The following is a 25,937-nucleotide window of genomic DNA, read 5'->3' as shown; positions in this document are numbered from 1 at the left end:
GGCCTGTGGTCACGTTACCCAGCCCTGTTGTGAGCAGGTGTCCCTGAATCTTGCCGTTGCTGTCAGTGTTTCATGAGTGTGTGCATCGCTGGGAGCTCGTGGGAGGATAAGGGACTGCTGTGCGTGGTGTCTCTGGCTGGATGTAGCACTTGACCTTTTGTTCCACCAGTGGTGCTCAGTGTTTGAGGGGAGCAGTGCCTGAGTGGAGAGCTGATTGGCACTTTGCCCTCAGGAGTGGAAATGGAGCAGGCAGCCAGGTAGCTGGGACAGTGCTCCCAGAGTTCCTCTCTCCACACTCCAAAACCGGTGCTTCCACAGTTGACAGGTGTCCTCTTGTCAGCTCCTGCTGCTCTGAAGGTGGCTCTCAGGAGGTGAGGTGCAGGCTTCAGTAGCTTCGCCTGGTGGGATGGGTTAGGAGGACGCAGGAGGCAGAAGGGTCCTGCCACTTCTGTGGGCATTGTGGTCAGTGGTCTCAGGTGAAAAGTCTCTTATTTACAAATCCACTTTTTTTTTAACAGTCCTTAAAGGTCAATGGTTAATCTGTATGATGCCATAATTTCAGATAATGATTTTCTTGTTCTCTCAATTAACAACACACAGACCATGGGAGAGGACGTGTGCCCATGCTCCATGCTTGCTTACATTACAGTCTTAGTAGTGGTGGGTCAGGGGTCTCCAGAGAACAGAATCAGTTCTGTGTGTACGTGTGTGTAGAGACTGATCAGTTGACTGACTGTAAGGAACTGCCTCATGCGGTTGTGGAGGCAGGCACACCCCAAATCTGCAGGGCTGGCGAGTTGTCTGAAACCCAGGGAGTTGTGGATGTTGCAGCCTGAGTCTGAAGGCAGTCTAGAGGTGGAATTCCCTCTTCCTCTGAGGACCTCAGTCTTTCTCTGTAAGCCCTTCAACTGATTGGATGCAGCCCACCCACATTATGCAGGGCAATCTGCTTTACTCAAAGTCTGTTGATTTAAATGTTAAAAATACCGTTACAGCAACATCTAGACATGTTTGACCAAATATCTGGGTATCACAGCCTAGCCAAGTTGATAGGTAAAATAAACCATCACAGATGGCTACATAAATATTACTTCTTATTCCATCTGATACTTCAAGGGATCTCCCTGAAGAAGTTGGTGCTTCTGCAGAGATGTGTCTCCAACCCAAAGGTTTTAGGCACCTTTGAACAATTGTCAAAATCACGGGTGCTTTCTCCAAAATGACACATGCTCATGCATGCAGAATTTTGCAAACAATCGTAGGATGGGTATGGCTCTCTCAGAGCCTGTCCGGGGAACTCTAAGGGTCAGTATTTGTCTAGTCAGATCCCTGTTTTGCAGGCTTTTGTTGTTGGGCAGTGTCACATGACCAGTGTCATTGGCTGTGGCCTGGTGTCCTTGCTGAGAACAGCAGAGCTGCCTTCAGGGAACTGGTCAGAGTCTCACCTGGTTCCAGACCCTATTACTTTGTCCTGCGGCTCATTCAGTCCTTACAACAGTGCTTATCCCGAATTTTTGGACATGGGCACAGAGGCTCAAAGATGTTGCATCACTTGCCTAAGGCAGCCCAAGGCAGCCCAGCGAGTAAAGTGGCGGAGCAGGATTTGAAGCCAGGCTCAGAGCCCAGGCTTGACAATGCCTCTGTGCCCACCCAGGGGAGGGAGTGCATCCCCAGGTGAGAGGGTTATGTACACAGAGGGGTCCTGAGGGGTTGCTCTGTTACACACTCGGCTCCTGGTTTTATAACTCACAAACAGGTAGGTGTTATCGCAGAGCATCACTCATATGGGGCTGTGGGTTCAGGCCCTTTTTTGAAGTCTTGCCCTTTCTAGATACTGATCTTCCAGGGTGAGGGAGCTTCCTGCGTATGAACTGTTGAGTGACTGGCTCAAACCTGAGCAGTCGGTCATACTAGGCTTACAGTTTCTTTTAACTGAGGAGAATCTTGACTCTCATTTCTTCCCATTTTATAGCTGAGCCGTGTGAATGGCACGTCGTCGCCACAGTCACCCCTGAGCACGCCTGGCAGGGTCGCTGCGGTGGGGCCTTACATCCAGGTTCCCAGCACCGGCAGCTGTCCTGCCCCCGGAGACCCCATAAAGCCCCAGTCTCTCACTGTCGCCTCAAGTGCTGCCCACGGAAGATCCAAATCTGGTGAGTGGCCTGGGTCCTCTTTCGGGGGGAAAGTGAGCAGGAAGGGGGACTGGGGGGGCACAGTGGCTCAGAGAAGACCCCCACGTTGCACCCAGCCTCTGTGATGTGTCCTCCAAGGCACTTTGTCCTCTAGGGCAGCATTTGGGGATCTGTGTGCCACCACAGAAACGATGATCCTAAAACAAGAACAGGTTCTCTTTTTTGGACTCAGTGTCCTTACTGTGTGTGGCTTCTCAAAATACAAATTAGTTAAGACCTGAGCCTCTCCTGCCACAGGTTTTGTTTGCCTGTGAGGGTGCTCGGAGGCGGCAGGGGACGCCTCACTGCAGCCTGGGCTGCTGCTCGTCCTCACGCTGCGGCCCAGGCAGAGGGCTGCCTCCCCATCAGCAGAGCCTGTAGCTGCTCTGCCTTCCCTACCCAGCATGGTCTCTGTCCACCAGAAAGTCCACAAGCCACCCCTTTGGCTCTTGGCCACCCTGAATCGTGCAGTGTGACCGGACTCGGGCCCCCAGCGCCGAGCTGGTGTGTAGCCGTCCCGAGGACATGGAGCCCCTGCGGCGCCCCCGGCTTCCTAGCCGAGTGCAGGCCCAGGTCTCCACGGAGACTCCGCACCGTGTCCTCAGAGGAAAACGGCTGTGCTTTAAACAGATGCATGAGATGCCAGGGCTCCTTGGCAGTGAGACTTTGTTTATGACAGGGCTGCCACACTGGCCCATCACACACGGAGTCACAGAGCACAGGTGACGTTCCTGGCAGCTGTGGTGCTGACTGGGTCGGGGCTGCATTTTGAGGACTTTTTTAGGTTTGGTGGTAGATTTGTGCTGGCCTTTCGTTTGTTCGCTTTGAGTTCTCTTGCCTGGCATCTGGTCTGGGCAGCAACACCACTGCTGCCCCCGCTGGAGGACCCAGGGCTTGCTCTGACCCAGGTGGGAGGAGGTGTCCCCAGTCCTCGCGGGCCACGTGCCCGGCTCAGATCTCTTCGTGGCTGTGTCTCAGAAGCCACGTGGAGCGCGTGGTCGGCATGAAACTCTAATTGCAGCTTTCTTTGATAAGCTGTTATTTATAGTTTGAACCACCCGACAGTGGGAGTATATATTCAGCTATTGCCGATGGCAGATAATTACCACAGCCAGCTCCTTCTCTGCTTAAATATCTCAAACCTGCCCCAAGCTGAGAATGGCTCGAGTTTCCCCTCTTCTCTGTGGGTGTGTGCTAGGCCGCCTCACAGAGGCTGCCGGGAGAAGACCCCTCGCAGGGCCGGGAGACCGTGTCCTCCGGAGGTTTGGCAGTAGCCTTGCTCCTTCTCTGTGCTGTGGGGTGAGTGGGCGCAGGAGACCTGTGTCACCCCCACGTTGGGGGGCAGTATCTCGGCCCAGATGTAGAGCCAGGGTGAGAAAATCTCCCAGGGGAGACTGACTATGCTGTCGGCTGTCCTTCTGGTTCCCGTGTCACACAGATGGCCATGGTAAACCCAGAGTGACCAGCTCGTGGGCAGTGTCAGACCTCGACGTCGGGCCTGACTGTGGCTCGTCACAGCGCCCCACAAGCCCGTTTGCGAACCGTATGTTGGCCGGCAGGTCTGGTGGGAAGCTCTGGTGACAGTGCCAAATCAGCCGTGGCTGCTCTTCCAAACTGACAAAGGCTGCTCCTTGCATCCAGACTTGAGACAGAAGCCACGTATACGTACTTGGTCCCCGCCTTCAACCAGTGTGAGAGTTGGGCTGGGTCGAAACACCAGATCATCCTCAGGAAGGGTTTGACAGGTGCTGGCCCAGCAAGGGTTTTTTGGTTTTGTTTTTACAAAATTAAGATGATTTTCTGAGTTCATTATGAGGCTTTTATCTTCAGTACAGGCATCTCCCATCACACTTACAGATGATTGTCCCTTTATAATAAGAATAAATGGTCTTCCTTCTGTACCTCCTGCCTCATCCTGAAGAAAGAAAATTCCTAGTCCCTGTCCAGTCCCTTTGTGCCTGATTTCTGCGAACTCTCCCATGGCTGTGGGATTTGAGGAGCAGCTGGTGGCCACATTTTCTGTGATCCTGAGAGAGGTCAGGGGCTCTAGCCCCCGCGGCCAGCCCCATCCTCCCTCCTGAGTCAGCAGCAGGCTCTGTCCATTTTCCCCTCAGCCCGGAGTTTGCATCTCGGTGCATCCTTGGTGAACCTGTGCATCTCTGGCTCACACACACCCCAGTCTGATACAACCAGGGGGGTGTGAAAGCACTCACACTTCTGGCCCGGAAGAGGCTAATGGGCCACACAGAGCAAAGCGATGGTTTGGACTAAGGCCTGGGAGTGCCTCACCAGGGCCCTAGCAGCGGCCTGGAGCCTGCAGTGGTTTCCAGCCATGGAGGAACTGAGCCGGAGTAGCAGTGGACACAACGGGCTGGCCGTGCTGCTGCCAGAGATAGATTTGGCCTAGGAGCTGTCGCTGCCCAGGCGCTCAGAGGCCCTGTCGTCCTCACTGCGCTGACGCTGCCTTGTATGGCTATGTGCAGAGCGGATTTGAGAGTTTGCTCTTCCTGTTTTGTGAGTCGCAGGTTTGGGCTCAAGCACAATTGCTGTAAGGGAGGGTGATTTCCCTGCTGCTCTGGTGTTGCCCCACCTGCCCCTGCTGGCAGATGGGAGGAGGGGGCGAGGATGTGCTGCTCTTACAGGAGGGCCCAGAACAGTGCCCTTGGCTGCTTTCCCTCCCGTACGGCTGATGGCTGTGAGGGTTCCCACTCCAGTCCAGCCCTGTACCGCTGCGGAGAGAAGCAGGGGCCTGAGGGGGGCTGAGATCTAACTCTGTGGGCTCACTGTGAGTGGGCCTGTGTTACCAGGGGATGCTTCTGCACCCTTTCTCAGTTTGGAAGATGCTATGTTAAAAAACATACCTTTTCAGTGGCTGTCCTGAAAATGCTGGGTTGACTGGCTTTCTAATCACTGCAACAGAATGATAGCCTGCTACTCCAATCACTGGGAACTTGCACTGTCCTCCTGTGATCATGAATTATTTTAAGAGGGTGGAAATTTCTAACAGATTAAGGTCAAATTTTTCTTTTAATACTAGAAGCAGTACAGGTCAAACCTGTTATGAAGTCAAAAGATGTCTTTTTTGGGCCTCCCTGGTGGCGCAGTCGTTGAGAGTCCGCCTGCCGATGCAGGGGATGCGGGTTCGTGCCCCGGTCTGGGAGGATCCCATATGCCGCGGAGCGGCTGGGCCCGTGAGCCATGGCCGCTGGGCCTGCGCATCCGGAGCCTGTGCTCCGCAACGGGAGAGGCCACAACAGTGAGAGGCCCGCATACCGCAAAAAAAAAAAAAAAAAAAAAAAAAAAAAAAAAAACCAAAAGATGTCTTTTTTTTTATTGCTGTCTGTATTTGTAAATAGTGTTTGAAAACCAAGTGCCGACGCTTATGTTATTCATTGGTGTCGATGTAATGGCTTTGACCTGTACTGCACTGGGGGCTAAGAATGTTTCTGCAATCCTCTGGCCCCTCACCCGGGCTGGAGCAGCCCTGTGCTTGGTCATGGAGTCTCTGCACACGTGACCGCACGTGGGCACTGGTGAGGTGGTGCCAGCAGAGGCCGCCGACCTTGGTCGTCCTGCCACACAGCAGCCAGTGTGGGGGTGGGGGGGCACCTCCTGGTCATGGAGCTCCATCAGAGCGTGATGTCCCAGAAGGTGATTTTTGCTTCTGGCAGGGGGTTATTCTTATGTTGGTTCAACTAATTTCAAGAAAAATTTTACTTAAATTCTGTGTTCTTTTCAAGCCAATGATGGAAACTGGCCAACATTAAAACAAAATTCTAGCTCTTTGGTGAAACCGACGCAGATCGCCAGTGTGGACTGGAAGGACCCAAACGTGGAGGGGCCTGTCAAGCAGGGGGCCGTGTCGAGCCAGCCTATGCCCTTGTCGGCCTTGGGAGCCCCGGAGAAGCTGGTAGGCCCTTTGTCTTTGTCACAAAACACAAACAAGCTCCTAACCGACTACACCCTTATTTAGCCTTCGTCTTTATCTAAGTGGTAGGAGGTGTCACGAGGCAAATTAATCCTGTTGGTGTCCAGATCATACCCAAGTCTGAAGGAGTTCATGGACCCTGAGCACGAGAGCCGGGTGCAGGTGTGAGGCCTTTGGTCAGGGTCGTTCACCCTGCTGTTCACCCCCATGGCGTGCCCCGTGCCTGGTCACAAGCCTGTTGGAAGCATTACAAGTCCTACTTTGTGCTCTTGTGACCGTGGATGGAAATGTGCTTGACTTTTCAAAGGATGACTTTGTCTTTCTTTTTAACACCTGAATTTAGGGCATCGAGATTGGTAAAGTGCCACCTCCCATCCCCGGTGTCGGCAAGCAGCTGCCCCCAAGCTATGGGACGTACCCAAGCCCTGCGCCCGTGGGCCCAGGCTCGACAAACTCCCTGGAGAGGAGGAAGGAGGGCAGCTTGCCCAGGCCCAGCGCAGGCCTGCCCAGTCGTCAGAAACCTGCACCGCTGCCCCCTGCGGGTGGCCCCCACCAGCCAGGGTCCTCCCAGCAGATTCAGCAGAGGATTTCTGTGCCACCAAGTCCCACGTACCCGCCGGCGGGGCTGCCTGCCTTTCCAGCTGGAGACGGCAAACCTGAACTCCCACTAACTGTGGCCATTAGGCCCTTCCTGGCTGATAAAGGGTCAAGGCCACAATCCCCCAGGAAAGGACCACAGACAGTGAATTCAAGTTCCATATACTCCATGTACCTCCAGCAAGCCACGCCACCTAAGAAGTACCAGCCAGCGGCGCACAGCACCTTAAATAAGTCGGTTAAAGCAGGTATGGTGGGGTTGCACTCTCCATCTCTCGGGGCAAGGAAATCATACTTGAGAAAATGCCAATCCATATCCTTACTTTTGGGCCACGTGCTATTTAGGATTAAACTTGATTCTTACATAAAGTGTGGCCTTGGGTATCTGTGTGGGATGGGGGTAAAAGATGACATGCATAGAGCAGTTCTGCAGGTGGACCACAGCTCTCTTGACTTCCTGTCTGAGCGCCCGCCTGCCCGCATTTCTCAGGAAATCCAGGTCTCGGAAGGCTGGCATTTCGGAATTTCCTCTTTTCCTCTTGCTTCGTAGTAACTTGCACAGGACCTGTCTGGGGAGCTGGCGTAGTAGGAGCTCTGCCTGGATCTGATCCTCCTGGCCTCCTAGCGGTAGCTGAGCCAGGCCCCTAGGGGGTGATGTGAGGGGGGAGGGTTTTGCTGCTTTGGGATCCTTTCCAGAGCCCACAGGGGAGAAAAGCCCTGGTTTGGGTGTGGGAACATCAGCCCCGGGCCTCCTGGGGAGGCAGGTGTGAGCACAGAGCCCAGTTCCCCACATACGGAGGAGGCTGGCGGTGATTCCTCCCTGTGTGGCAGGATCCTGGGCATCTGGGCTGGGCTGGGGCCTCTTCAGACGTTCTTGGGTGTGGGCTGCAGGTTCCAGAATCTAGTTTGAGAATCCCTAGGCAGACCAGGCCACCCTGTGCCCAGGGATCTCCCAGGTGGATATACCAGCACCGGCCTGTGGCAGGCCCTGGCCCACGGGGGAAAGGCTTGCCAGGGCCACCAGATGAGCCTTCTTTTCTGAGGTGGCCTGCGTTTTACATCATTTGCCTTGGTCCCAGGTCACGTGGGTTCTCCTTGGCCAGGAAACAGTGAACACCTGTTTAGGGCAGGAAGGCAGGTTTGCACCCTTTTGTTCTTTTTCATTTGAGAAACACTCCACCTTCCAGAAGGAGTTGGTGGGGTTCTGTGAGCAGCAGGTTCCTTTGGGATTTAATATGGGGACTTAGCATCCTCAGTGGCAGATTACAGTCTCTATAGGAGCCCATCTCTGTGTCGTCAAAGGTGCTTGGTGAGCAGGCCCCAGACGCCACAGGCTGCAGAGGTCGGTGTCCTCTGTGTCTCCCCAGTGTATGGTAAACCTGTTCTGCCGTCCGGCTCCGCGTCCCCGTCGCCGCTACCGTTTCTTCATGGGTCGCTGGCCACAAGCGCCTCGCATCCCCTGCCGCCTTCAGAAAGTGCTGAGAAGGAGCCAGAGCAGGACAGCCCTGCCCCCCCCGGAGACGGGGCCGCCGTGGAGAGCCTGCCGCGGCCGCTCAGCCCCACCAAGCTCACGCCCATCGTGCACTCGCCATTGCGCTACCAGAGCGACGCTGACCTGGAGGCCCTGCGCAGGAAGCTGGCCAACGCGCCCCGGCCCCTGAAGAAGCGCAGCTCCATCACGGAGCCAGAGGGCCCCGGCGGGCCCAACATCCAGAAGCTGCTGTATCAGCGCTTCAACACCCTGGCTGGGGGCATGGAGGGCACCCCCTTCTACCAGCCCAGCCCCTCGCAGGACTTCCTGGGCTCCTTAGCCGACGTGGACAATGGAAACACCGCTGCCAACGGGAACCTCGGCGAGGCCGGCCCCACCCTGCCCACAGCCCCGCTCCCGGCCGAGCCTGCCCCCACCTCAGACGCCAATGACAACCGGCTCCCTTCCCCCGAACCGGAGGGGCTCATCTGTCCCCCGAACACCCACCAAACAGCTGAGCCTCCCGAGGACGACAACAACAACGTGGCCACGGCCCCGTCCACTGAGCCGGTCCCCAGCCCTGGGGCCGAGGTCCCCTCCCCAGGGGAGGAGCACCTCCCCCCATCGCTTCCCCCCGCCGTGCCCCCGCCGGCGGCCTCTACGGTGGGTGCCACCCTAGACCAGGGCCACGGCTCCCTAGTCACCCAGCCAGTGCCTGTGGAGGGCGTGCCTATGTCGGGGGTGCTGGGAGCAGTGGGGCTCATCCAGGGCACGAGGGGCGGTGGCCTCTTACCAGGGGGCCAGCCTGGGGGCCCGAGGCGTCCCTGAGGAAGGGCAGGCAGCAAGGGGAAGGAGAACCTTCTAGACAGAGCCCAGGCGTCCCTGAGGAAGGGCAGGCAGCAAGGGGAAGGAGAACCTTCTAGACAGAGCCCTGGAGGGAGGGCAGTGCTGCAGGAGCAGGGGCACGTGGGAGCCCCCTCACGGCTGGCAGGGCGGAAGCAGTTGGGCTTGGCTGTGACCCCCCTTGCTCCCTCTCTCGGGTGCCTGCGGCGCAGCCCGGCCCCTGAGGCAGACACACCCTTCGGAGCCAGGCCGGGCTGGCCTGAGAGCGGGCTGGCCCGCGGGGCCCGGCACCACTCGGGGCTGCGGGTGAAGCTCTGCCTTGGGCTTTAGGCCCTCCCCTCTTCCCCGCTTCCCCCCGGGGCCTGCTTCCGTGGGGTCACCTTGAAATCCAAAGCTTCCTCCCGATAGAGCAAACGGACCAACCTGAAGAAGCCCAACTCAGAGAGGACGGGGCACGGGCTGAGGGTCCGCTTCAACCCGCTGGCGCTTCTCCTAGACGCCTCCCTGGAGGGGGAGTTCGACCTCGTGCAGAGGATCATCTATGAGGTGAGGCGGCGGCGGCTGCAGCCCCTGTGGCCCCGGGAGGGGGCGGGGCTCACGCGCCCTGTGTCCTAGGTGGAGGACCCCAGCAAGCCCAACGACGAGGGCATCACCCCGCTGCACAACGCCGTCTGCGCTGGGCACCACCAGATTGTGAAGTTCCTGCTGGACTTTGGAGTCAACGTGAATGCCGCCGACAGCGACGGCTGGTGAGGGCCCCGGGGCGCTGGGGTGGTGGGGAGCAGGGAAGAGGACGAGGGGGGGCAACGTGGTCCCAGGCCTGCGTATTCTCCTGGTCTTCGTTCTCGCGGGGGTTTTGTTAAAGGCTCGGCTGTGACCACGCTCTTCACGTGGCTGACCGCGACGGTAGGCTGAGCCTCTGCTGATCCACGTTTTTAAGCGGCCAGAAAGCCTGCGTGGAGGGGAGCCTCGCAGGCCGGCCGCTGCGTTGCCGGCCCTGCGCCCCGTGGGCCTCATCGTGAGCTTCAGGCCGCGGTCTGTGCTGCTGCGTTTGAACAGCTATTTTTGTATATTGCGGTAAAACACAGCCGTCACTGTCACAGCCATTGTAAGGGACACGTCACTGGTGTGAGGCACATTCGTGCTGTTGCACCGTGAACACCCAGCTTACAGGCCGGTGTTCAGTCCACTCCCCGCCCGCCCTTTCCAGACACGTGTGTGTGGCCCACAAGTGTTAGCAGAAGTGAGGCAACACAGCAGCCCGCGGGCCTGAGCGCACAGCCCTGGGGGTCGCCGGGGGCCTGGCCGGGCGTGAGCGCCGCCTCTGTCCCTCCAGGACGCCACTGCACTGCGCCGCTTCCTGCAACAGCGTCCACCTCTGCAAGCAGCTGGTGGAGAGCGGCGCCGCCATCTTCGCCTCCACCATCAGCGACGTTGAGACTGCTGCGGACAAGTGCGAAGAGGCGGAGGAAGGCTACCCCCAGTGCTCCCAGTTCTTACACGGTGCGGGGCGGGCGGCCGGGGGGCCCCAGGGGAGAGGCCTGTGAGGGCTGAGGGGTCCTAGGCTGGGTATCCTATCCTGTCGAGTGGGGGAGGGAAGCTCCCTTCTCCATTAGGCAGGGCTGGGGGTTCCAAAGGCTAAACAGTCACAGGCCATCCACGCTACACCTGATGGGAGAACCTGTGGGCCCAGCCTACCTTAGACCCTGGGGACAAAGTGACAAATGAAACAGGCAATGCCCTCCAGGCCCAGCTCCCAGGACAGAGGCCGTGCGGCGGGGCTGGGGGGCGGCCGGCCTTCCTGGGGACCCGCAGGCGAGTCCTGGGCGTGAGCTCACTGGGTCGCAGTGGCTCCGTCGCTCTGGTGGTGAGTGCTTCCCACTGTCCAAGAGCAAGTCACGCGGCTTCTTTAGTCACATCAGCTTTTGGAAGTTTGTTCTACGTGTGGGTTGTAAGTTTCACCTTAAGAAACGTCTTTTAGAACGACACTGCTTTGCTTCTGGACACAAAGGTTCCACCACAGTCCTCTTGCTGGGACGTGGAAGGGACTGTTGGTATTAAGCAGCGGGCGGCAGCTGGCCTGGCTTCTGACCGCTGCTCCACTGCGGCCCCCGCCGGGCTGCCCAAGGACAGCAGCGTGTCCCTTCTGGTCCTGCCGTGGGGCGCTCTCTGCAGCCCGCCCTCCATGGAGACCTGACCATTTGCTCTCCCGTCCCAGGGGTGCAGGAGAAGTTGGGCGTGATGAACAAAGGCGTGGTGTACGCTCTGTGGGCTTACGAGGCCCAGAACAGTGACGAGCTGTCCTTCCACGAAGGGGACGCCCTCACGATCCTGAGGCGCAAGGACGAAAGCGAGACGGACTGGTGGTGGGCGCGCTTCGGGGACCGGGAGGGCTACGTGCCCAAAACCCTGCTGGGGGTAAGCACTGTGCGCTGCACCTGGGGCCCCGTGCCGGAGCCCGCTGTCCCCTCTGCCTGCCTGTGGGTGCAACCTGGACTCCAGTCCTGCGGGCGGGAGACTGCCTTTCTCCAAGTCTCGTGGGAGCCGTGGGGGGGCATCTGCCGGAGCCCCCCGACGGGCTGCTCAAAGCGTGCTCTGCTCGTGGGGTCCGTGATGGGGTGGGGGAAGGGCGGCTGCAGGCTTCTCCTCAGCCTTGCACAGATGGCTCCTCAGACCCTCGGCAGGGCTGTGCCTTTGCTCTCGTGCTCCGTGCCCGGTGGGGCTGGCAGATGCTTTCGTGACGCAGTCACTGGACACCGTGGGCCTGCCATGCACCTTTAGGGGCCTTACGGACAGTGTCAGTGTCGAGTGCCCTGAGAGGAAGAAGAGTGGGGTATCCTGGGAGTTGGGAAGTTCTCCGTAGGAGGGTGACAAGCTGAACTTCGGCCTGAAGGAGCTGGTGTGCGGCCTTCTGAGGGCAGCCTGGCCTCTGGACGGGCTTCCTGCCCAGTGGGTCATCCCCTTGTCCTAACTCCTGTCCCTTGCTTCCCAGTTGTACCCACGGATCAAACCCCGACAGCGAACACTGGCCTGAACTTCCCTTTGGAGCACCGCACGGGCTCTCCAGCGACGAGGAGCCACTGAAGAGATGATTCTGCCATTTCCCCGGGAAGCTGAAGCTAGAAATGGCTTTACTGGTGCTCCCTTTAGCAGACAGCGTCCACAGTGTGAAAGCCCGGCAGGTTCTAGGTGAGGCCCTTTCTCTGGTCTGCCCGCAGCTGGGAGAGAGACCTTAGCCTCCAAGAAGGCCGACTTTTGCCAGTTACTGTAAATCCGAATAAATAAAATACCCAGCTTTCTAAACGACCGCCCCTGTTGCCAGTAAAAAGCCCTGTAATTAACCCCTGGTCGGTTGCCAAGGAAGATGAATGCTGTCACAGACTTGGGCCCCAAGGCCGTTGTCCCTCATTCCCGGTGCCACCCCAGCCCCAACAGTGAAAACTTGCAGCTGCTGTTGAGGCGCGTCCCCTCGCTAGAGCCCTGCCCTCCCGTTTACTAGAAATCACAAACCCGGGCACCTTTTTTTCATCCTCACCACATGCGTTTCTTCATCACCAAAGGAGCCCCTGTGTGGAGACTTCTGTCCAGCGGTGGTGCCTGGTGTGTGGGCTCCACTTCCTGTTCTGGGCCTCGGTCTAGGTCACCGACAGGCCATGGACACGAGGGACCTTAAGATCGAGTGACACGTGGTCAGGAGTCTCGGCACAGCACTGCCTTCTCTGCAGCCTCGTGCTGCCCCGGTGTGGTCCTCGCCCCTCCCAGCATGGACATGCTCTGCCGAGGGCCGTGCAGCCCACGGGCCAGGAGGCGGTGGACGCGGGGAAGCCTGCAAAGTCACGGGGCGGCTATGGGGGCAGGAGGGCAGGGCCCCTGGCTCCCAGGTCCTGGCCATGACACCATAACCTGCCTGGTTCCAGACTTGAAGCAAGTAAGGCGCTTCCCTGCAGCGTCAACTGTACGTACAGGCTTTTATACACCAAAACTATTTTTTGACTACACCAATCGAAACTGTCAGAACCATGTTGGAAATGTTTTTTTCTCTCATTAAAATCCAGGCCCTGAGCTTATTTTCCATGTATGAGTCTTGTGTGTAATTTACGTGTAGACACGTGTAGATCCTTGTTGTAGTCGCCTGCCTTTAGGCACTGATGGATTGTACACAGTGTGCTGATGGGAAGCGAACACCCTGCAGGGCAGTCTCCGCGGACGCCGTGTAAACGTGCACACAATAAACCGCTGTCTCTCACCGGAGGCTGTGAGTCTTGTGTTCTGGAGCCAGAACTGAGCTGAGCATGAAGCTCAGGTTGTCTGGACACAGCGAGGTGAGGCCTGATCCGTATTTTCAAAATACGTTTTAATCGTAAGCTTTATATACAAATTGTTGTACAATTATTATTTTAATAAAGGGAAATAGTGAAAAGTACAAAACACAAATCTTGTTCCTTCCCCTGTGAAGTAGCAAAGGTTTGTTCATAGCCCCAGATGAGTGACACATGAACGGGCAGTCTGTGAGATGCTCCAGTACAAATCAGGCCGAGTTACCACTGCCCAGGTCACTTCTGTGGAAGAGTTAATGGAACGAACATCACGGGGCCAGAACCATCTAGTAAACTTGGGCACTCATAAAAACATGGTATAGATTATGCTAAAAAGAGTTTAGCAGTAGTGTAGCTCAGTCTCTCCCACCCCCAATTAGGCATCGATAAGAGACAAATTCTAAAGCACGAGGTGTTCTGCGCATTAGTCAACTGTGTACATATTGCACTAGGTAAGCTCCGAGTACTTGAGTCGCGTTTCCAGCACGTGTAGGGTTAGTCGCGCCTGTGCGTGCTCGGCGAGCAGGTGCTGCTGCCCCTAGCGGACTGTCCAGGCTGCGTGGCGTTACTGGTCCCGAGATTCGTGGAGAAGCTTGGCAGCCTGCAAGGTGACCAGAGATAAATGCGTGCGCCTGGCTGAAGCCAGTGGGGGCACCCCGGCTAGGCAGGCGGCGGGCCTCCCTCTGGGAAAGGTGGGCAGGGCTCTGAGCAGAAGGGCCGGGCCCACGGTACCTTGTGCATGGCCACCAGCCATGCTGTCGCCTGCCTTCTGCTGCCGTTCGCGTCCTCCCCGGCCGTCAGCTTCAGCTGCGTCACGCCCTCCGCCCCTGGCGCCGTGTACTGCAGGGTCATGCCTGTGGCCCGCGCGTTGCCTCCTGGAGCGGGGAGACAAGGTAAGGATGCCCGAGGGGACGCTGAGCACCCAGGGTGCCGCCGGCCCTGATGTGCTGGCCGGGGCGCCTCCTCCCCAGCCCTGGTGCTGGTCTCGGACGGAGGCGGCCTGGTGGCGGGGCCTGGGCTAGGGGCTGCCCAGCGGATGAGCCCAAGCTCACAGGGTGGAACAAACACTCGGCACCACGTGGCTGAGAACCCAGGGAGAGGCACGGTGCCGTCGGGAGGGCTGCCCAGGCTGCACCCTGCCTGTCACGCTGGCCTCACCCCCACCCTACTCTGGAGAGCCAGGGTCAGAGCCGAGGGCACAAGTGCCGCCAACACCCCACTCTAGTACACGAGCTCCCGAAAAGATGCCATGTGGGGTCAGCCTGCTGGGCCACTGCCCACCTTTGGGCTGTGATGCCATGGACGACGACGGGACCCCAGCACCTGCTCTGAGAACCAACGGCTGGAGGGACAGACGGCCCTTCTGTCACGACTGCAGTCAGAAGAGTGGCAAGGAGACCAAGCCTCACAGTGGAGTTTGCCGACCTACAGCTGTTCTGCTCTGTGACTTGGGAGGAAAACTCCATTGTGAGCCGTTACCCAGCTCAGAAGATCCCTTCCATCAGACGCAGGTCTCAGAGTCCAACGCAGGCCAGCGGGGGAGCAGGTGCTGGGAGGCCCACCGGGAGGTCGATCCGGCTGGAAGTGCCCCGCCACCCGAGGCCTGGGACGCCCCCCCTGACCTTTCCTAAGCCACGGGTCGACCCTGGGTGTCAAGCGGCTTGTCCCCGCCTGGGCTCCTTGCAGGAGTGCCCCCACCCCGGGCTCTGGGGCGGGCAGGCTGCTCTGCCCAGCCCCCGCCCCCGCCCCCCTAAGTAGACCTCTGCCGGCCCAGCACAGTTTGAGTCTGTGGCCGGCAGAGCTGCATGCAAGCACCTGGGCCTCGACAGGAAGTGCGCGACGCTGCTGTGGCCGCCGCCCCCGCCCCCTCGGGAACACATTTTTCTGGGCATTTAATGGTTCCGGAAGCCTGGGCAGAGCAGGGCTCACTGTCCTCCCAGCACCGCCACAAGGGGGCGCATGGCGCCACCAGCCCCCGGCCCCGCCCACAGGCGGGAAGGACACGGAGGGACGCCCCGGCCTGGGTGGGGGGTGGCCCCCCGCTTCTCCGGACCGTGACTTCCGCACCTTCGACTCATGGCCCAGCACAGGTGCCGCCACGCACAAGCCTGTGCTCGGGGACGGGGGGCAAACGCTGCGCCGGCCCGCTCCCCTCGCCACCTGCGGTCCCAGGAGCGCAGGGAGGCTGCTACGAGAGAACACGGGAACGAGCGCGCTGGGGAGGGCCGCCAACCGCGCCCCCCTCGCGTGGCCCGCTCAGGCCCAGCGGATGCCCAGGGGAGGATGCCCAGGGGACGTTAGGAAACACTGCGTAGGGCTCCCCTTGGGAGCGCAGAACTGAGCAAATTAGATTGCTCCATTTATGCTTTGTCTGCCCGTCTTAGACCCAACTGTCCTTCAAACCAACCAAAAGAAGGGAATGTGTGTTTCACAGAGAGCCTCGGCGTGGACCCCGGCACACAGCAGGGTCCGAAGGAGGCGCGGCGCGGAGCAGGGAGAGCGGCGGGGAGTGCGGAGCTGACCTTCAGAGACGGGCTGGCTCCCCAGGAGGCTGGTATAAGTGTGCATGTCTTTTTCTATGTCAAGAAGGTAGGCAGGCAGGAGAGAAGAACAAGCAAGAGCCGGTCAGGAAACAGAAAGCAAGACGGACTAAGGCACGAGGGCTTCAGCACTGCGCCCAGCATGGAACACCAACTCCACTTCCGTGGAAGGACAGCTGCTGAAGTGCGGAAGTGTAGGTGGAAAGATCCAGAATAGGCTGAGCGCTCCGCAAGCTCCAGGAGGAGGGTCGTCCCCGCAGACCCTGGGGGCCGTGGTGCTGGGTGGGCAACGCCTTGGGCATCGGGGAATCGGGCCGATGCCAGCTGCCGCCGGAGCCTTACCCCTGACCCGAGTCCAACAGTAAGTGAAACGTACAGAAGGGCAGAGTCCCCGCTTGTTTTACACGTTAAGCCCCGTTCGCCTGGTGAGCTCCTACAGCCACTCTCTACGCACAAGCCCCTGCCACGGCTGAGCGGGCGGCCCACAGACCTCGAGAGTCACCCAGGCCGGTGCCACACGGCACTCACCTCCAGGAGGGAAGCCTTCCGTGAGCATCTGCACGGCGGCAATGCGCGTGACCTCGACCTCGTGGCGACTGTCCCCGTCCAGAAGCAGGTACCTGCAGCAAACAGAGGGTGTCCACACCGCGTCACTTCAGGCTCGGAGCGACAGAGCATCAGTGCCGAGCAGCACCCGCTCTTACCTCTGGTTGCTGGAAAGACGACAGACCATCGTGTCTGACTTCTCCGAGTTTCCAAAAGTTACGAGGAAGGTGGCTCCTGGGGGTGAAAACCAGACATGAGGACCCGGCAGCTCCCTTCTCGCCTCCCCTTCCAGACCAGCCCACCAGGGGACACACACAGAGGACAAAAGGAAAGCAAGATAGGTGGCAGCTCTGTTCTGTGGGGCCCTCGGCTGAGGCGGAAAGGCCGTGACGGGGTTGGGGTTCAACAGCAGAAATAAAAGGCGCTGCCTAGGGCTCCCAGGGGCCTTACCTCCCAAGGGCCTGGATCACAGGGCGCCGACCCACCCCCAGTGCTCAGGGGCCACTGGGCAGCACCACCCGCCCTGCTGCCAGGACGGGGAAGGGGCCCGAAGGCCGGGGGGGCTAGGCTGCCAAGGCCCGGGAGGGGGCGGCAGGACCGGGGAGGGGGCGGCAGGCAGGGAGACGGGGCGGCAGGCCCGGGGAGGGGGCGGCAGGCCGGGGGAGGGGGCGGCAGGCAGGGAGACGGGGCGGCAGGCCCGGGAGGGGGCGGCAGGCCGGGGGAGAGGGCGGCAGGCCGGGGGAGGGGGCGGCAGGCAGGGGGGGGGGCGGCAGGCCTGGGGAGGGGGCGGCAGGCAGGGGGAGGGGGCGGCAGGCATTGGGAGGGGGCGGCAGGCCCAGGGAGGGGGCGGCAGGCCCGGGGAGAGAGCTGCCCTCTCGCCACCACCATGTCCCAGGACGGCGGGGGCCGCACCTGGAGTCCCAACCAGCGGTCCCAAGCCTGCAGCAGGCGCCCTGCAGAGACAGAGGCCAGGCAGGGCGTCACAGCATCACAGCCACCACACGACAGACACGAGGCCCCAGGTGCTCACCGCTCAGGAGCAGCTTGAGCTGCTTGTCGTAGAACTCGGCCTCCCGGTGGGACACCAGGGCGCACTCGGCGCACTGCCGCACGGGGTCCACGAAGCACATGCGCCGCAGCGCCACCTTCTGGCTGCAGCACTTGTCGCAGAAGCACTTCCCACACCGGCGACAGTGGTGCTGGAGACGCGGGGCAGGCAGTGAGGACCCCCGGAGACCCACGCCACCGGCATCCACGACCAGATGCCTCGAGGGTCCCAACGGTTTCCCAGCGGCCGGAACCCCGCCTGCTGACCAGGCCGCCACTGTCCCCGAGGCTCCGCGACAGACAGCGCCCACTCCCACCCCCCACGCCCCCTCCCGCCCCACCGCAGCTCACCTTCCTGGTGAGAAAGTCAAACTTGGTGTCGCACTGCATGCACCTCGGGCACTAGGAGAGAAGGTGAGAGGGCGTCAAGACCCGGCTGCCGAGGCCACGCGGTCAGCTCCTGGGGGAGCCCCGTCCTGTCGCCGGAACCCAGGATCGGCCGTGAGATGATGCGATGCCGCAGCAGAAAGTGATTTACACCGGGTCCCCGCGCGGAGGAGCGCAGTGGGTCTGCTGAGCTGGGGCAGCGTCCAGCTAGCAAGGGTGCTACCAGCCCCAAATGCCCGGGGCTCAGGGGGCAGGCTGGGGACAGTGCTCCAGGGACAGGCCGAGGCCCAGGGCCAGAAACGGCCACGTTATCACCAAACCAACCAACCACGCAGAGGACCTCAGACCTGTTATCTGACACAGAGCGAGGGTTTCTTCCCATCCCGGCACCAAGTGCGGACAGACTGTCCCCACGCCACCAAGGCTCAGCCTCCACGGTGGGAAAGCTGCTCCTGGACACGCGTGCCACCTCACCCCAATGGCAGTGACAGTAAAATGCCACCGTCAGGGAGCCAGACACCCTGACCACCATGCGACCCGAATTCGGCCAGTCCCCTGTCAGTCCTGGCCAACACGACTGACCCCAGTGTCCGGCTCTTTGTCCTCAACGCCTGGCTTCAACCTGGGCGGCCTGAACCCACTTGCTGCCCGGGCTTTGTCCCCATCCTCCCCGTTCTGCCAACGCAGGGCCTGACTTTGACCCCTGCTCTGCACCCCTCCCGCCCCCAGGCCTGCGCCTGCAGCCGGGTCTGTCGCTCTGAGGAAATGCACAGCAGGTGCCAGGGCCCACCATGGGGCTGAGACCCTGAGGAAGCTTCTGGAAGGAGCCTGGCATCCACACGCAGTGTGCCCTTCTCCGTGGGAGGGCAGGCGTCCAGGCCAGCCCCCAGCCCCACCCAGCTCTACACGGCCACGGCCCCACCCTGGGCTGGTGTCTAAGCGTTCTGAGATCCCGTGATTGACGTTTCCTTATTTTCTCTTTGCTCTTACGCTGCTTTCTGGGCTGGGACACAGGGCCTGGCCCACCTTGGCCCTCCAGAACCATCCACAGAGTCCCTGCTGGCTTCAGGCATGAGCTGGCTAATCACAGCACAGCTGCTTCCACCAGTCCCTGCCATTATTGCCTCTTGCTGTCAGTTCTGGAATGTTCTGTGTGTTTGGCCCTCAGGCCTCCACCCATGGCAGGGCATCTGTGTGCCACGCTCTCCTGTGACCTCACACATCTGCCAGCCACAGAATCCACTGGATGTGGGGAAAGCCGGCGGGACCACCAGCGTCAGGCCAGGCTCCAGTACGAAAGCTGCCTCCCGAGTCTATGCGCGTCCTGCACCCATGGCGGCACATGGAGCCCAGGGCTGCCCCACCCTCGCCGGGAGGCTCGCATCTAAGCAACTAAGAGACCAATTTCTAAACTAAGACCATAGCAGAATTTAACATTTGCTCCCGGGGCTTCCCTGGTGGCGCAGTGATTAAGAATCCACCTGCCAGTGCAGGGGACAGAGGTTCGAGCCCTGATCTGGGAAGATCCAATTTCACATGCTGCGGAGCAACTAAGCCCATGTGCCACAAATACTGAGCCTGTGCTCCAGAGCCCGTGAGCCACAACTACTGAGCTCACGTGCCACAACTACTGAGCCCATGTGCCACAACTACTGAGTCAAACATGCCACAACTACTGAGCCCACACGCCACAACTACTGAGCCTGCATGCCACAACTACTGAAGCCTGCGTGCCTAGAGCCCGTGCTCTGCAACAAGAGAAGCCACTGTAATGAGAAGCCCGTGCACTGCAACGAAGAGCAGCCCCCGCTCACCACAACTAGAGAAAGCCCGCACGCAGCAACGAAGATCCAACGCAGCCAAAAATAAATAAATAAAATAAATAAATTTTTAAAATAAATAAATAAAATTCGCTCCCTTAAAAACATTAGTGATCTAGAAGTTTTGTATTAATCTAAATAACCAACGAGATTATTCATAAAATGTACAGGGTTTTAAATAAGTTTCCTGTGGATTATATAAAAGCAGCTTTTAAAGTTATCAAGAGAACAATTTGATATGAAAACAGAACTAAATAAGGAAATAAAGCAACTGGTGAAGATACGAGAGTAAAATTACCACCAAAGAACTCACACCTTGTCTGATAAACCAGCTGCATCGAAAGGAAACGAAAAGCCCAGGCCGAGGCCCAGCACCGGGCCCCGTGCACCTTACCGGGACCCAGAGGCTCTGGGGTTCCGGGAAACCGCTGTCTGGGGAGACGGAGTCCAGAACCCAGGTGTGAACAACCCACCTGCACCATGTGTGACAAAAGCTGCCTGGGTTCCAGCCTCGCAGACGTCACACCCAGGCCTATGTCACCGCGGCGCCGCTAGGGTGGGCTGGGGCTGGCGTCACAGACAGGCACACTTGCAAGGGAGAACCGGGACCCACAGGAGCTCAGTGAGGGCCCTGCGTGCGAGGTGCAGGTTAAGGCACAGACACACACAGCACACGCACACAGGCACAGAAACACAGACACACACGCAGATGCTGCCTGATCCTCCCCAGGCTGCCCGAGGCCGCTCCCCACCCGCCAGGACGGGCGGTAGGACCAGCAGGGCCGTCCTCGTCCTCGACTGAAACGGTGTCAACGGTGGAGCCTCCAGCCCACCACAGGGGCCCCTGCGCTCACCCCCAGGACTCCCGCCCCACAGGTGGGAGGAAGCCGGTGGTAAGGGTGGCCTCCACAGGGTCCCCTGGGCGCCCACGAGAGGACACGGGAGCCAGGGCGTGGCACAGACAGCCTCTAGTGCAACACCCAACCCTGAGGCGCTCCCGGCTGCAGCCCCAGGGTCAGGGCCCAGCGGCCTCAACCCCTCGCCGGGCCAGGAAAGCAACAGCTGACTCACGCCCACCCTGCCGACGCAGGAGAGTTCAGACGAGGTTGGGGGTGTGCTTTCTGGTGGGGAAGTGAGGAGATTACGAGCAATCAAAGGAGAAACCAGAAAGGACCTCAGGAAGCTGGGCCCAGGGCAGAAGGGGCCTTCGGGAATCATGGGGTCCACCCTGGCACGTGGCCAAGGGCAGAGGCTGGGCCACAGGGCTGCTTGGAGACCCGCGGTCTCTGCCGACCTGCTGTCTGACTCCAGCACAGGGAGCCCTGGGGGTGCCCAGGGCAGCACATCAGGATGGCCGACAGGGAATCTCCCCTCAAAGTAGAATAGTCGGAAGAGAGAGTTTGGAGAGTTTAAAGGAGTGTTTAAAAAGAAGTTACTACAGGGCTTCCCTGGTGGCGCAGTGGTTGAGAGTCCACCTGCCGATGCAGGGGACACGGGTTCGTGCCCCGGTCCGGGAAGATCCCACATGCCGCGGAGCGGCTGGGCCCGTGAGCCATGGCCGCTGGGCCTGCGCATCCGGAGCCTGTGCTCCGCAACGGGAGAGGCCACAACAGTGAGAGGCCCGTGTACCACACACACAGAAAAGGACAGAGTTTGGGGACAGATGCCCACCCTCCCTCTGAGGCTGGAGCGGCAAAGGACAGTCACACCTCCTCCCACGCTGTCCTTGGCGGCGCTAGGACAACACCTGACCGGCTGCGCCTGGCTCACATGCTAGACTGTTTCTCAGGCTATGAGGGGACTTCCCTGGTGGTCCAGTGGGTAAGACCCCAGGCTCCCATCACAGGAGGCCCAGGTTCGATCCCCTGGTCGGGGAACTAGATCCCACGTGCATGCCGCAACTCAGACCCGGCACAGCCGAAACAAACAAGCGAATAAATAAATAAATATTTTTTTAAAAAAAGCTTCCTCCTCCTAGAGCCTGTGCTCCACAACGAGAAGCCACCGCAATGAGAAGCCCGTGCACCGCAACAAACAGTAGCCCCCGCTCACCGCAACTAGAGAAAGCCCACGTGCAGCAACGAACACCGAACACAGCCAAAATTAAATAAATTAAAAAGAAAAAAGCTTCCTCAAAAATAAATAAATCATAAAAATAAGTTACAAAATTACATGTATTGGGCTTCCCTGGTGGCACAGTGGTTGGGAGTCCGCCTGCCGATGCAGGGGACGCAAGTTCGTGCCCCGGTCCGGGGGGATCCCACATGCCGCGGAGCGGCTGGGCCCGTGAGCCATGGCCGCTGGGCCTGCGCGTCCGGAGCCCGTGCTCCGCAGCGGGAGAGGCCACAGCAGTGAGAGGCCCGCGTACTGCAAAAAAAAAAAAAAATTACATGTATTACTGTATCTTTGTTGAAAGACAACCGTTTTTTTGTGTGTGTGTGTGGTATGCGGGCTTCTCACCGCTGTGGCCTCTCCCGTTGTGGAGCACAGGCTCCGGATGTGCGGGCTCAGCGGCCATGGCTCACGGGCCCTGCCGCTCCACGGCATGTGGGATCTTCCCAGACCGGGGCACGAACCCGTGTCCCCTGCATCGGCAGGCGGACTCTCAACCACTGCGCCACCAGGGAAGCCCCATGTCAAAGATTTAACTCATGGACTTTAACTCATGGATCCGGGAAGATCCCACCTGCCGCGGAGCAGCTAAGCCCGTGCACCACAACTACTGAGCCTGTGCTCTAGAGCCCACGAGCCACAACCACTGAGCCCGCGAGCCACAGCTACTGAGCCCACAAGCCACAACTACTGAGCCCACACGCCTAGAGTCTGTGCACCCTAATGAAGACCCAATGCAGCCAAAATTAAATTAATTTAAAAAAAAAACGAATCCCACTTTGATAATGGCAACACCATGAGAAAACCACATGTAAATAAATCTAAAAAAAAAAAGAGTTGATAGATGGGCAACAGGCTAGCCGCTGATGGACCCAGCAGAAGACAGCCGGGACGCAGAACGCAGGACGGCTGCACACAACCGTGACACTCACCCACCCACAGCTGAGTGCAGGGGCGGGTGAAGCTGAGGACAGCATGTTGCCCCCCGCCATGCTCCACCTATGCCCCGCCACCGCCCGTCCCAAACCACAAGTAAACCTACTTCTCAGCCCTGGTATCTCCATGCTTGAGTCCCCTCCCCACACACCAGGGTCGTGGGTCCCAGAAGCACTGGACAGGCCAAGAGCCTCCAAGCCCGCCAAGCGGAGCGAGCAGCAGGGGAAGCCCCCCGCCCCCGACGTCTGCGCCAAGAGCCGCCGCAACCAAGGCCAGACTTCATCCCGACTCTCCCAGCCCAAACTGCCCCACTTCAAGTTTCTTTTCCTCCGGACACTTCCTTCAGTCACTTCTGGACTCTAGGACATTCCCCAATACATTTCAACATGCACTTCCTCAAAGTCAGAGGAGAAACTGTCCACGGTCACTTAGAGGCTTCCTCCCCACTCTGAGCTCCCTCCGCCTCTAGGGCCTTCTTTGGCTGCTCAGATGGCAAACTGGGGGCGTGTTTCTGGAAGGCACCCCGCCATCCTTCTAACACGAAAATGAAACTTCTGTTACAGGAGGGAGTGCCACGCTGATCCAAGCACTCCCACCCACCCTGATCACTTTCCCGAGAGCCCCCAGACAGGCGGGCAGGGCCCCAGACGCACCTCAACACCAGACCCGCAAAGAAGGACAACACATGCAGTACAACCCGCGAAACAATCATTCCAGGAAAGAGCAAAGGGCCCTGAAGAGGGCTGGCAGAGGGGACCCAGAGGTTAACTGAAGAGCAGCTCTCGGGCTGCAGGGGAAAACTGCACAGCGTCCAGAGGGGTGTTCTCCCGCACGTACGGTCCCTAAGGAGGTGGACATATCCCTGCTGTGGGCATTTCATGGGGGATCAATCAAGGGAAGAAATGTCTAAAGAGGGTCCTCGGGGGACAACAGTGGAAAGAGACTGACACTCTGACCTGGCCTCCTCGAGGACACGCTTGGTGCCCACTCAGTGAAGTGGAGATGCTGCGGACACAGTGTGTCCCTGTCCTGGCTCCCCTCCCCCGCCGGGGAATAGACCAGCTCGCCTCTAGCTCCCGCCCTCCCCCGCCTCCTTCCAGGCCAGGCTGTGCGGTTCTGACTTCTCCTCCTCCTCGAACCTTGATAACACCTGCCCAGCTCCCTCACTGATGCAGTTAAAAGAGCTCCGGAACGTGCATTCACTTAGGAGAACGAGAGTCGTGATATTACCTTTTTTCTCTTTAATCACCTTTTAACAGCACTAACCAAGGAGACCACGCGAGAAAAGGTACGTTCTGTGATTTCAAAAACTGCAAACGCCAGGAGGAAAAATGCAGAAGAGAGAGAGCACAGACAGGGCGACCAGAAACCCAAGAGGAAGGGCGGACGTGGCCTGGGCCAGCTCCGTGACCCGCCTGCGCGCCAACGTCTCGCCCTCTCTGTGCACTGGCCTGCAGGGCCTCGGTGACCAGGAGATGGGAGGAAAGGGCAGCCCTGGCAGGACGGCGCTGAGACCTCCCCGCGGCTGGCCCAACCGCTCCTCCGAGCTCTGGGCGCTTCACCGCCAGTGCCCTGAAAACACCTGATCGCATCCCCCGACTTCGCCCCCCTGCAAAAAACGTGCCGCCTGCAACCGTGATTCTAAGGGAAGGAAAAGTGGTCAATCGGAATGCTGGAAGGAGATGCAACTTAAAGCATTTTCAAAAATCGTGCTACTTTTATGTCTCTGGGACGTCTGTGATTTACAGAAATGCGGTAAGTTTTTCCGCCTGGCTTAGCATAGCTGAGAATAACCGGCTTATGGGATCCAGTCCAAACCCTGTGGCACAGCACAAAAGGGCCTTCAGAGGTTCCGCCCCCACCCAACCTAGGGGAGAGCTCACGCCCCGCCCCGCCCCTCACCTCTGGAAGCAGGTGCAGCTCCCCAGGCAGGACGCCCTCCAGACGCCCCACCTGGACACGCGTACTCACCCCCAAGACTCCCTCAGACACCACCGCCAGGCAGTCCACACAGCGAGAGTCCCCTACACAGAGCGCTAATTATAAATAAACAAACACGGGCCTCCTCTCCTCCCTCGCGGGAGGGGGTCGCAACTGTCTCAAAGGTTCCAGCCCAGCAGCTCGACCAACGGATGTGGCGGAATCCACAGACGACCTCGCAGCTGGGCAAAGCCCGGGTCGTATCAGGAAGGGAGATCTGTGAGGGGTCACAGAAACCCCGGGGGGCAGTTTCTTAAGAGCGGGGTAGACTGGGCGCCCCGCGAAAGGGAACCAGGCCAGGCAGAGTACCCGTGGCCCGGGAGGGGTGGAGCCCGGGGGCTCCGCTAGGGCGCGAGGCAGGGGTCCCGAGGGCGGCCGGGTTTGGGGGTGGGGAGGACAGAGGGGCCGGAGGAGGCAGTTCCGGGGCCGGGGTGCGCGGGGAGCGGAGGGAGGGTCGGGCTGCGGAGGGGCGTCGGGGAGGCAGGGCGGGGCCGGGGAGCCGACCCGGGCGCGGACGCGGGGAGGCTCGGGGACACGGGGAGGGGACAGGGGTCGCGGACCCGGTCCCGGGGCTGACGGGCGTCCGCGACCTACCTCCTTGTCCGGGACCCACTGCGGCTCCTCCAGGCCGAAGGGGCTGCCGAAGGCGCGGTGCTCTGGCACCATACGCAGGCCGCTGGGGGAGCGCACCAGCTTCTTGGCGTCGCGGCGCGCGGCCACCTCGGAGGACATGACGCCGCCCCAGCGCTCGCCCGCCGCCCGCCGCCCGCAACCGGGCCCTGGCCCCCCGGGAGCCCCGCCCCGCCCCGCCCCGCTCCGCCCCGCCAGCGCGACTGACAGCGCTCCCGCCCAATCGCCACGCCAAGCACGGAGCGCGGCCCAATCGGCGCCAGGTGTCCTCCCCGTCGCTGCGCTTTCCAATTGGCGCAAGGGTACCTCCCCTGCCACCCTGCGGTCGGTCACCAATAGGCAGTGAGGGCCGGCCCGAGCACGCTCCGCCCCCTCGGGACTATTGAGACTTTGGATTGGCTAGTTAGTCGGCGACGTGGGCGCCGCTTCCTCTCTGATTGGCGTATCCGGCGCGGGGCGCCCGGCGCTCATTGGAAGAGTAGGCTGCGAGGGGTAGGACGGCGCGAAGAAGCGTGTGGAGCGCGGGCTAGGTGAGTGCGAGGAGTGGCCGCCGTGGTCCGGGGCGGGATGGAGGCAGTGGTGGCCGTGGGCACCGAGAGCGCAGCTCGGCGCC

The 25,937-nt window shown here is 59.9% G+C and overlaps 2 protein-coding genes across 7 annotated transcripts in view; one reads left to right on the top strand and one right to left on the bottom strand.

The window, feature by feature from the left end:
• PPP1R13B (protein phosphatase 1 regulatory subunit 13B) overlaps positions 1-13,084 on the top strand; it is an 88,574-nt gene extending 75,490 nt beyond the window's left edge. For 2 of the 5 annotated variants that reach the window (XM_082619770.1, XM_082619771.1), the window contains exons 9-18: positions 1,973-2,153; positions 3,610-3,714; positions 5,912-6,081; positions 6,443-6,944; positions 8,037-8,830; positions 9,419-9,556; positions 9,626-9,759; positions 10,347-10,513; positions 11,229-11,428; positions 12,003-13,084. In XM_082619770.1, the coding sequence (XP_082475896.1) occupies positions 1,973-2,153; positions 3,610-3,714; positions 5,912-6,081; positions 6,443-6,944; positions 8,037-8,830; positions 9,419-9,556; positions 9,626-9,759; positions 10,347-10,513; positions 11,229-11,428; positions 12,003-12,044 (2,433 nt within the window). In that variant the 3' untranslated portion in view covers positions 12,045-13,084. The remainder of the gene's footprint in view (positions 1-1,972; positions 2,154-3,609; positions 3,715-5,911; positions 6,082-6,442; positions 6,945-8,036; positions 8,831-9,418; positions 9,557-9,625; positions 9,760-10,346; positions 10,514-11,228; positions 11,429-12,002) is intronic. The other 3 variants (XM_082619772.1, XM_082619774.1, XM_082619773.1) reach the window with 3 other exon arrangements.
• Positions 13,085-13,345: 261 nt separating this feature from the next.
• On the bottom strand, positions 13,346-25,478 carry ZFYVE21 (zinc finger FYVE-type containing 21). Of its 2 annotated transcripts, none has more exons than XM_082619778.1 (7): positions 25,289-25,478; positions 17,811-17,861; positions 17,443-17,611; positions 16,571-16,646; positions 16,395-16,486; positions 14,059-14,201; positions 13,346-13,927 (listed from the first exon to the last, which is right to left on the bottom strand). In XM_082619778.1, the coding sequence occupies exons 1-7, from the start codon at positions 25,424-25,426 to the stop codon at positions 13,892-13,894; spliced, it is 705 nt and encodes a 234-aa protein (XP_082475904.1). In that variant the 5' UTR covers positions 25,427-25,478; the 3' UTR covers positions 13,346-13,891. The 2 variants fall into 2 exon arrangements, with proteins under 2 accessions (XP_082475904.1, XP_082475905.1); XM_082619779.1 differs by having other exon boundaries at positions 13,346-13,569.
• Positions 25,479-25,937: the final 459 nt, after the last annotated feature.

Source organism: Mesoplodon mirus (genome assembly GCF_964341445.2).
Source record: "Mesoplodon mirus genome assembly, chromosome: 4".
Classification (NCBI taxonomy): domain Eukaryota; kingdom Metazoa; phylum Chordata; class Mammalia; order Artiodactyla; family Ziphiidae; genus Mesoplodon; species Mesoplodon mirus.
The sequence above is the reverse complement of the archived record's forward strand: the minus strand, read 5'-3'. Positions and strand labels throughout refer to the sequence as shown.